At 45.7% G+C, this 11,350-nt stretch overlaps 1 protein-coding gene across 2 annotated transcripts; it reads left to right on the forward strand.

Moving 5' to 3' along the window:
* Positions 1–4,050: 4,050 nt before the first annotated feature.
* RPS7 (ribosomal protein S7) lies at positions 4,051–11,350 on the forward strand. 2 transcript variants are annotated; one of them, XM_074581776.1, is made up of 7 exons: positions 4,051–4,276; positions 4,887–4,968; positions 5,290–5,361; positions 6,959–7,102; positions 8,661–8,725; positions 10,442–10,592; positions 11,235–11,350. In XM_074581776.1, exons 2-7 carry the CDS (start codon positions 4,894–4,896, stop codon positions 11,310–11,312), a joined length of 585 nt encoding a protein of 194 aa, XP_074437877.1. In that variant the 5' UTR covers positions 4,051–4,276; positions 4,887–4,893; the 3' UTR covers positions 11,313–11,350. The 2 variants fall into 2 exon arrangements, with proteins under 2 accessions (XP_074437877.1, XP_074437876.1); XM_074581775.1 differs by having other exon boundaries at positions 4,259–4,491.

Raw genomic sequence — 11,350 nt, forward strand, 5'->3', positions numbered from 1 at the left:
TAATCAATGTCACAGTTGCACACGGTATCCCTGTATAGCCACCACAGAATAAGCTGATCAAATATACAGATCTAACCAATTTTTCCAAAGCCAAAGCTTGGATGAGCGCTTGTGCTACCACAGCTGAGGTATTGGGAATGAGTGGCTAAAGGAAAAGGGAGGAGAGCAAGCCCCCCTGTTTTGGTGGAAACACGGTGGCCCCATGTTGAATGAGAGTGGTCATTGAGCCATGGCCTGGTGGTGAACGTTCCTCTCAACACATTGCACTATAAATTCAGACGTGTTTACTGTCCCTCTTATTCAGCTTATAAGGGGTCCTGTGGTTCCCCCTCCCCCCCAAATAAGTGAAACAAAACTTGTTTATGAGTATTTTAACATATATTCTTGGCAGCCATTTCTGTATTTATAACTGACAGCCTGCAGAAAAAAACAGGACTTAATATATGTATACAAAAAATACACTCATCACTTCAGTAAAGGCATGTGTCTGTAGGGCATTTTTACTTAAATTCATTGTAAACGTTAGCTGATTACTTTGTCCCACATTAATGCATGTAATGTACACATTAGCTAAGCATTTTAATCTTCTTTGATAAATATTTTAGCTTGAAACATGTTTAAACTAAAATATGGTTCCCCACATAAGCTCCTAAAGCAAAATTTGTTGTGACCTGAATCAAGCATTTCCTATTTTAAACTCAGCTTTTAAGTAGGTAGGTCACTAGGTAGCCACTTTATCTAGCATAACCTGCAAGGATAAGTTATATTGCCATCTTTATATTGCCACCTTGATTAAAAATATAAAGAGAGAAAAAGGAGGTGTTTTATCTTCCTTCTTCTGAGGAGGAGATCTTGCAGAACAAAAAAATTGGCTGTACATCAGCAAAAAACTATGTGTCAGTGAAGCTGCAAAGTAGTAATTCCCTAGCATCATCACAATCTTCAGTCAACCCTTAGAGGAACAGCCTACAAGGAACAGCTTTGAAAGTTTGGTGTGGTTCTGCAAGCCTCTTTCAGAGAGGTGAACTAGCAATAGACTCACTTTTGCTTCCAATTCTAGAACTAGCTATGACCCTGACAAGTCTTGCCTTCTGTCTCTGTTTCTTCCACTTATTATATTAAATCATGTTGTTCATAGCATCATGAGACCTTGTCCTTTTGCTGTTGGGATACTTTTGTAACACACCTGACTAATTTATTCTTTCCACTTTTTCACCCTGCCCATTCTGAGTCTGCACAGCATAAGAACCTCATTAATTACATTCTTTTGTAATGCCACAACTTCTTTTAAAGATCACATTTCCACAATGATTCTTGAAAACCTGTCAGCTGCTTTGGATACCAAGCATTATTGACTGTGTAAAGCCCACATAGATATCAAGACTCTGCATCCTCCCCCTAATGCACAGTCAGTGTCAGAAAGGAAATATCTCTGTACACCATCTCTTGTTGCTCTTGCGTAGCGTGCTGGTCAATTCAGCAGCACCAATGTGATGGGGATGGGAAGCTGTAGACAGTCACAATGCTTCTTCATTTCTTCAGTGGCACTCTGAACAGTCCAATTTTGATCCATCTGTGCACCATCTATTCTTTCTCCCTCTCATAAAGGATTGCACAGTACAAACTGGATGTGGATTACTGGACTGCTGAGATGATTACTTGTTATCTTTCTTTTTCCACTCTTCAATCAGATCCTCATCACTGTTGTTTAGATAATTTCAAATATCTGTAAATACTAATCCTGGCTATCAGTATGAGCTGGGCAGGTTTTCCCATTCTGTGAATTCATGCGAGGAAAAAAGGAGTGACTTGGGAGAAAAATGCTTTTCTGTGTATCGTAAATTCAGCAGAAAGCCCACAAATGTGAGAAAACATGACAGGCTGCCTCCTGCAGATGCTAAGGTCGATTAGGTTGGGGGGATCCTTGTCAGTTTTTCTGTTTACAACAGGAGCTTATTACTCCTATTACTGGATTTAAGTGACATACTACACAGTAATAGCGAACGTGGAATTACAAGCTACAGTTGGCTGCTCTTAGGATTACTCGGGGATTCTGAGCACAGAAGCAGTGCTCTGAACCTCACTACTGCATCCAGCCAAGAGCTGCACACCTCCCCCCAAATGGGACTTTCCCCTGAGCAGGGAACTTCTCTAAATTGGGCAACAGGGAAATGCTGAGGTGGGGATCTCTTCTGGGGTACTTAGACCCAGCAAGGCGAGGCTTTAGCTCCACTTCAGATGCACAGACAGGTCCTTTCACCTGATTCAATGTGCAAATCACTTCTTTCAAAGCTAGAGTAGAATCATAGGATTGGACGGGAGTTCTGGAGATCTTCTAGTCCAACCCCCCTGCCAGAGCAGGGTCACCTGGAGCAGGTTGCACAGGAACGCATCCAGGTGGGTTCTGAATGTCTCCAGAGACAGAGACTCCACCACCTCTCTGGGCAGCCTGTGCCAGGGCTCTGCCACCCTCAGGGTAAAGAAGTTCCTCCTCATGTTAGGTGGAACTTCCTATGTTCAAGTTTGTGCCCATTACCTCTTGTCCTGTTGCTGGGCACCACTGAAAAGAGCCTGGCCCCATCCTCCTGACATCCACCCTTTAACTATTTATAAGTGTTTATAAGATCCCCCCTCAGCCGTCTTTTTTCCAGACTGAAGAGACCTAAATCCCTCAGCCTTTCTTCATAAGAGAGGTGTTCCAGTCACCTAATCATCTTGGTAGCCCTTTGCTGCACCCTTTCCAGCAGTTCCCTGTCCTTCTTGAACCGGGGAGCCCAGAACTGGACACAGTACTCCAGGTGTGGCCTCACCAAGGCATAGAGGGGGAGGATGACCTCCCTCCACCTGCTGGCCACACTCTTCTTGATGCACCCCAGGATGCCATTGGCCTTCTTGGCCACAAGGGCACATTGCTGGCTCATGGTCATCCTGTTGTCCACCAGGGCTCCCAGGTCTCTCTCAGCTGAGCTGCTCTCCAGCAGGTCAGCCCCCAACCTGTACTGGTGCATGGGGTTATTCCTCCCCAGGTGCAGCACCCTAACAAAGTACAGCTTGTTCTTTTTAGCAGTGTGCAAATGGAAGTGTTAATCATGTCGTCTTCGTTATATAATAATACAATATATAATCAAAAGTGCTTCCAGTGATGAGACAATACGTGGTGCCCAGGACCCTCGTATCTTGAGTTAGTACCTGACCACAGCTGAAGACTTGTGTGTCATTTCTAGTCTAATGACAGTTTAGTAACTCCGATTGCTGTGACATTGTCTCAGCAGCAGCAACGGAGAGGTCCTGTTTATAGCAGTGCACAAAACAAAGCCCAGGCAGGCATCCGGGCTGGCAACCTGTCCTCTCTGGTTGCCAGCAGGCTCCCTGGCGTGGTTTTGACTGTGCCTGTTTGGCACAGTGCCTTGCCACAGGTGAGGGGGTGACTGTGTGCCCACCCCTCCAGTGGGCCTCTGCATCCTTGCAAGGGTTGAACATTACGGGTGAACTCGCAGCCCACTAAACAGATTGTGGAAAAACGGAACGGTGAAAGGGGGAAGAAAAAGACCACCCGCTATCCTGCTCTGTTCTTAAAGCTGGTGGCTGCGTTTGGTGCAGCACTTGACACGGGCGAGGGAGCTCCGCAAGGGATAAAAGGGGCAGCCGCACGTTTGGTCTGTGGGCCCTGCTGTTGCTGGAGCCGAGCCGAGCCGAGCCGAGCCGCCTAGGCCGAGGTCCCGGCGACTATTTGCTGAAGCAGCACTTCGGCACCGCGGGCCGAGAACGGCGGCTGCTGAGGGGAGCACGCAGGAGCCCCTGAGGCGAGCTGGGCGGCGGAGGCCGCCTCAGGCCGGCCGGGCCCAACGGAGAGGCAAGTGGTGGCGAAAGCTTGTGCGGGACAGAGCGGAGCAGACTCTTCTTTCTCTTTCCTTCCTCCCTCGCTGACGCCGGGAGAGCCCCGCCAGGCGGGGCAGAGAGGCGGGAAAACAGCCCCGCTCCCGCAGCTCCCGGGTGAGGGCGGCTCTCACGGCCCCGCCGCCGCTGCGCGTGCGCTCCGCCGACGAGTCACCCCCGATGGCACCACCCGCGGGTGCCGCGCCAGGACTCTCAGCGTCCGCTCGGGCTTCGCGCTGGCGGAAGCCGCCACCATCCCGCGGCGCCGCCGAGGATCCGCGCTGCCCTTCTTCCGGGTCCGGCTTCACCCGCGCCTGGGCGGGGCCAGCGTCTTCCCCGGGCCGCGATTTGCGCCGCTCTCGCGAGAGCTCTCCCTTTTCCTAGGCCGGCGCGGAGAGAGGTGGGTGCCCGGGCCCGGCGCGGGGCCCGGCGGCGCTGATGACTTTTCCCCTCGCCGCCGCCTCAATATGGAGCTGGGCGGAGAGCGGCATTTCCCGCCGTGGCCTCGGGGCGGGGATGCCCCCGATTATCGCCGGCTTGAGGCTCGATGGTCGCCGGGGCGCCCGGTGCTGGGGGAGGGGGGCCGGCGGGGTTTTCCTCCGCCCTCCCCCGGAGGTAGGCCGCGGCGTAGGGGCAGCGAGCCGCCGGGCGGGTGGAGGGGGCCAGGGCCGGGCGCGGAGCTCCGCCAGCCGGGAAGGACTGTCCGCCCGCACGCTCGGCCGCACGTGGGGCTCGGTGAGGGCCCGGGCGGCCTCCCTGGTGCTGCCGGGGCCTCGCAGCTGCCCGGGCTCCCCGGTGGGCGGGCAGGCCCCTCTTTCCCCGGGACGGTTTTTCTCTCTTGTGCTCGGCATACCCTGGAGCGACGTGGTGGGGCTTGTGGGGCCTATGGAGGCTGTCTCTGGCTTTTCTCTGAAGCGTGTGGCCCAGCAGCCGGGTTGCAGAGTCTTGGCTGTGTTTGTAGCAGAAGACCACGTTGCTGGTGACACCTGAGACGTTCTTTTGCCTTGCAGAACGGCCATGTTCAGCTCCAGCGCAAAGATTGTGAAGCCTAATGGCGAGAAGCCAGATGAGTTCGAGTCTGGTATATCCCAGGTACGTGTCTCTTCCTGCTGTTCGGTAATCAGCTGTAGATTACAGAGATGGTGTTGTGACAGTTGTTTAGCACTTAAACTTTGAGGGTGATGCTGTCTAAACATGTACTCTTTCCTAGTTTTACTTGGGGCAGTCAGCCTGTGTTCCCACCAGTTAACTTGTTGCATCTGTCATGGTGACTTACAGGAAGTTAAATGTTTGATACTGACTGTGGTAGAGAGTATATAGTTCCTCTCTGGCACGGTGTACGGACTTCAGTTTCAAGGGTTCTTACGAATTCAATGGTATGTAATGGATTATTCTGCAACCTCACTTTCCTAGGCTCTGCTGGAGTTGGAAATGAACTCTGACTTAAAGGCTCAGCTGCGGGAGTTGAACATCACGGCAGCTAAGGTAGGCTAGACCTCCACAAAGAATGGCTCGATGACTTGCTCTGCGTGTTTAATTTTTGTGAATGTTAACATAGTAGTTGAATGGTGTCTTTAGCTGTTTCTTATGGCCTGTGATTGTTTTCCTATATGCTGGTGTGGTTTATCCTCTGGTATTTGCTATTAACATGTAAGATTTTATAACAGGTGGGGTTTTTTCAGGAACTGGTCTGGAAAGTCATTGTTAAAACGCAAATGCCGGTTTGGTATGTTAAATAAAAAATATTTTAAAAAGGTAGCTGTACTTTCTGTCGCTACAATCTGGATTTGAGACCTGAAACTGGCTTTTTGTATGTGGATATTGGCTGGCAATGTAGGCATTGCAGAATCTTGCTCAGGAACATAAACTGTAATACTCTCTGTAAAATCATTTTTTTGTAAATGCTCTTCTATGTACAAAGTAATACAATACCTTACCAAGTGAGGTAAAAGACTGACTTGATCACATTGGTTAGCCTGTTTGTAAATTTTAGTTCTAGTTTATAAAGGCAACTGAAACTGTAAGGAAGAAAAGGAAGGAGAAGATTAGTGGAAAAGGAGGAAGAAAATTAGTGTTAGAATTTGTCAGCCTTGGAGACTGAATGGAACTTCTGAAGCTGGTTGCTGTAACCAAAAATTTCAGTAGGGTGCTTTTTGGTTCTTGCCCAGGCCCACCAGTGTGCCCACAGACACAGATGCTTGATTGCGTAGAGTTAAGTTAGAGAATCTGGGAATGCAGAAGTCAGCTTGCTGCTAAGTACAGCAATGCGTACTGTCCTCAATGAGGAGTTTTTAAAAATGTCTGTGTCATTTACTTTGTTACGTAGTTTTATTTGTGAGAAATCTGCTGTGGGCATCTGAGTTAGCTCATGTGGGAAAGTAGCTGATAAAAAACAATTCAGCTTTCCGTTCTGTTGGAGAATGAGTATGTCTGCAGCTGGGGTCACGGGAGAAGCACCTTGTAATCCTATACAAGTTTCTTCGGTTTTGGTCAACTGCTGGAGAAAGAAACCAAGGGAAAAGTAATCCCATGTTGGTGTAATGTAAACCTGCTGGCATTTGGAGGAGAAGGAAATGTTTTGAGTAGCGTTGCATGCCTTGGCAAGTGGTGGCCAGAAGATGATTTCCATGAAATAGCAGCTCCAGAATAAGAGATTTATTACTGTAAACTTTGTCTAGAGTCTGCATTAGAGCCAAATAACTTTTGAAACTTTGTGTCAGCATTTAAGCACCACTGCAGATGTGATGATAAGCATTCAGTGTAGTTAGGATTCTAGCATCTGAGTCCCGTCCTGCAGAAAGAATGAGCTTTGTTATTCAGAGGATGTGACTCTGAAAGGAGTGGTGGGATTGATTGCCCAGTTGCGGCTTTACAGCAAAACAGGTGCTCTGACAGAGGTTTTTCTGTTTAATACTTGCTCTTAAATGCATTAAAACAGGTACTGCTCTCTGCTCCTTTTGCCCCCCGCCCTCCCCAAAGTTGTAAGCAAGACTATCAAATATCTGTGTTCAGAGGATTCACGATCAAACCAAACATTGCTTATTGACCCATAGATAATGTTTACTTTCTACTTCTGTTTCAGGAAATTGAAGTGGGTGGTGGCAGAAAAGCCATCATTATCTTTGTACCAGTTCCTCAGCTGAAATCTTTCCAGAAGATTCAGGTGCGGCTAGTTCGTGAGCTGGAGAAGAAATTCAGTGGAAAGCATGTGGTGTTCATTGCTCAGGTAAAACACTTAATAGTGTAAAATTGCTGATTTGAAGAGATCCCTGAGGTCATCTAGTCCAGCCTCTTGCATGAAGTGGGACTATTCCCAACATTAGGTAGGTCAGCCATGGTTTTGTCTAGCAGAGTCTTGAGAATATCCAAGGATGGAGATTCCACAGCCTCTCTGGATAACCTGTGCCAGCACTACACTTCATGTCTTGTCCATTCAAGATAACAATGATATAATGCAGATTTTTGTACCAGCAGGAATGTAATGAATGTCCTTCTGTGGACGTAAGCTAAAATGATTTCAGTGAGCAGCCCAAGGCTATGTAAGCTTGGTGAGATGTGAAGCTTTTTGGAGGAGGATATAACTTGTTCTGGCCTCAATTACTTCTTTAGAAGTTTGAGAAGCAAAGCTTGAAAGTAAAAGGGAGCAAACATTAATAGGAGCTTTTCTATACTTGGGTAGAATCTGAGCACTTTAAACTCAATAGGAGAGGAAGGAAAAACGTGACTGGTTCTGAATTTAGAGAAGGAGCTAAGCCATGAAAAGGTGATAGAGGGCTGTCTGGGCAGTACTAAGGGGTGGACAAATTCTGGACATCTGTCTGCAGAGTGGACAGTTAGTTGTTAGACTGAAGGTCTTTTTAGAAAAATTCTTCGTAACATAATTTTAAGAGCCAGAGCACCTTATCCTGAATCTTTATGTGGCCAAGAAGACTTCTTTAATGAAGTGCCTCTGGGTGACTTAAATTTAAGTGCTTGAGAATTCCCTGTCAGTGTAGCAATCCATATTGTAGAAGGGACTGTGTGCAGTTGTTCTGTTGTAAGTGAAACATTGTTGCCTTTGAATGTGGCATGACCCAGTTTGGATTACAGTAACCCCATCGTGAATACAGTCATGGAGAAGCTGGAATGTGTGGTAGAAAATACTGCAGGTGGCTACAACTGCATCTAAAACTCAAATGTTTTAAAATATCTACCTTTGCAGATAGGGAAGCAGAAAATAAGTTTTTCCGCTCCAAGCTGGTATACATACCTGTAGATGCCGCTTTTGGAACAGATTACACTGAAGCCAGGGTTTGATTGGATTGTGTAATACATCTTATTCTTCAAACTAGTGTTTCGATCTCAGATGTCACCTAGCTATCTGTGGGACTGAGAGAGCCTCTGGTGTGAAGCAGAGTAGTAAACTCAATCTAACAGAAAATGTAAAATTCTTTGAGATTTCTGTTCCCAAAGAAGTGTGTTCAGATTGGTAATACGACACAGTAAACTACCCTAGTTGTATTCATGGGGGAGGTGGGGATGAAGTACAAATCTCTTATTTCAGTGCGCTGAATGTGGGATCAGTAGATACGAAATAAATCAATACCACCAGTACTTCAGCTTCTGCAAGTAATACCAGGTTCTAATACTGGTGTAGCTGTAGGCAAACTTGAACATCTTTCATGTATCTGTTTCTAGTGGGGGGAAGAAAGTGCATGTGTTTTGGTTGGTTTTTTTTTTTTCAGTTGATCGTAAGCAACTCCATACTGAGAAATGCCTTTTTTTTTTTTTTTTTTCCTTAACAGAGAAGGATTCTGCCCAAGCCAACAAGAAAAAGCCGCACAAAAAACAAGCAAAAGCGTCCCAGGAGGTAAGTAAATAATATTGATTCAATATGACAGCCTTCTTTTGTAACTTGGTAGTTTAGTCAAGTAATGTTTAGTTGAGTTTTTGAGAAGTCGTTCAAGTGATTGGGTGGTCTTGTCCTTTCTGTTACTGCTTGAAATAGTATATGTCATTTCACTGCTAGAGGGTGCAGTGAAATGTTTGTCTTCGGGCACTGTGTTGCATTTCTTAGAACTCCACCTGTATTTCTAGCTATATCTGTGGCCAACTTTTAGCCGTCAATAGTGGCCTAAGAAACCCCAGCATGCTATCTCTGTTACCACAGTGTGCTGACAAGAATTTTTTTTTTTTAAAGTTGTAGGAAGACCTACGTCACATGTTAGACAGTACAGAAAGCAGGGCTGGCATGCTGAAGGGATGCAGTGAGGGAGAGAATGGCTGAGGAGGGCTGTGGGCATGAGTAGTCTCACTGGGCATTAATTTAAGAGCAGTAGTATAGCCATTTGTGTTAAATGGCCTTCCTCCTCTCATCTAGTCTCTTTATTGCTTGACATGCAACACTACTATGTCTAGGTGGATGTCAGTGCCTCTTTTATACTGTTCTCTGTCTTACTGTATCATTGCGTAGTCCATGTCTTAAAAGCTTGTCCTCTTTATGGCATGTTCCTGTAACTTCTCCCAGCACCCAGTATTATACCTGTGTCATATCTATTATTGTATTTTGAGTTCTTAAGACATGGATTTTAAAAGTGTGGTTTCATAGTACTCCTCTAGCTGCAGTCCTGCCTTTGGAGGCCTCTGTCTGTGTTGTGTTAAAACTACTATTGCACAGCAGCTAGAGAAGTTAGCATCTGTGTATGTGATTAGCATGCTGCAACTTTCAGCAGGAGGGAAAAAGGGTGTGCAGGACTGTCCCTTTCTCAGCCTGAGACTACATCAGACTAGATTGTGAAGCATAGAAATATGATTGGTGCTCGTCTCCCTTAGCTATCCTAATCTTTGCAAGTTTGAAATGCTGCTGTAGACCACAGGACTTGGTTACTAGTGATACTGCCTTGAAACTACAGACAGGGAAGCTGGAAATCTTATCAGTCATCTAGACTCATACACAAAACAACCTGGATTGATTTTTCTCATTTTGGCTCACTTCCAGACAGTTCAAGAACACATATGTAGACATCAGCCTTCTAAGCGTGAACTAAACTTACCAGCTAGACTTTTTCTCATAATACATCCATCGGTGTTTTAAGCCACTTACATTTAGGCGGTTGAAGAAAGATACCAGTGTTTTCAGAACTGGATTTCCTATGAACGTACCTTGTGTAGTTGAAGATACTTGCACACTTAAACTTTTACAATGAATGTCTTTGGTAAAATTGCAGATAGGACAACTTATTTAAATAAACTCTTCCTAAATGTGTAGAAAAAAAAGAATGTTTCAGGGCCATTGCCGCAAAGCAACATGCCGTCTAAAAGGTCAGAAACCTGGGTACTGACATTTTTTCCCCTCATGCGCTCATTAAGTTTCGGCAGTCAGTGTAGAATTTTATTTTTGCATAACTTGTGAAAAGGTGTGTTATTGTCACACTGCAGCATTTAAAAAAAAAAAAGGGCACAAAAAAAGGCCAAATCAAAACACAACTTAGTTTTCATCTAAAGAATACTGCGGACGGTTTAAACCTTACTAAACTGGAAAATTGGCAAGAGGATGTGTTTTAATGATACAAATGTGGCATTTCAGCCGTACGCTTACAGCAGTGCACGATGCCATTCTTGAAGACCTGGTCTTCCCAAGTGAAATTGTGGGCAAGAGAATCCGCGTAAAACTGGACGGCAGCAGGCTCATAAAAGTCCATTTGGACAAAGCACAACAGAACAATGTTGAACACAAGGTAAATGAAAAAACTTTACTTTCTCATGGAGGATGGGGTGGCATTCTGACATAGCGAGGAGGCTGGCTATGTGATACAGCAAAAGACTGCCTTCTGTCTTGTGGCAGTGGAGGTGCTTCTGTTTGTATTAGGAGTAAGATGCTGAAGATGAGACAATACAGTTGAACTAAAACTCTAGTTCAACTTGCCAAAACCCCTGAATTGTGAAGTAGCTATATTGGTTCCCTCTTAAGAAAAGACAGTGTTTTGTTGGGGTTATTTTGTTTGTTTGGGTGTTGTGGGGGTTTTTTTTGTTTGTCTAAGTGAAGCGCTTAGTTTTGACCTTAAACAGATGTGCTAGGGACAGCCTGAAGCCCCCCATCACTTTGCTTAGGTTATTTTCTGTGGGGGCATGTTGAGGACAGCTCAGCTCTTGGTGTCCTATGGTTGCAAATGGAAGGGGTTCCAAATATTCTCCCGGAAACATGTCTTCTGCATAAATGCTCAGCTACGTTAATCTAGAAGAAAACAATTGGCCTGAGAGTTCACTTCAGAGCCAAGATGCAGTGGGAAGTGTAGTAGCAGAAATAGTGTAGTATGTACGTTAACATAGATTTTACTTCCTTATACAGTATGTATAAACAAGGTTGTTTTTCTTCACAGGTGGAAACATTTTCTGGTGTCTACAAGAAGCTCACAGGCAAAGATGTGGTGTTTGAATTTCCAGAATTCCAGCTGTAAAGTGCAAAAAATGGCTGAATAAACAACTGTTCATATAA

Source organism: Larus michahellis, chromosome 3 (assembly GCF_964199755.1).
Source record: "Larus michahellis chromosome 3, bLarMic1.1, whole genome shotgun sequence".
In the NCBI taxonomy this organism is placed as follows: Eukaryota; Metazoa; Chordata; class Aves; order Charadriiformes; family Laridae; genus Larus; species Larus michahellis.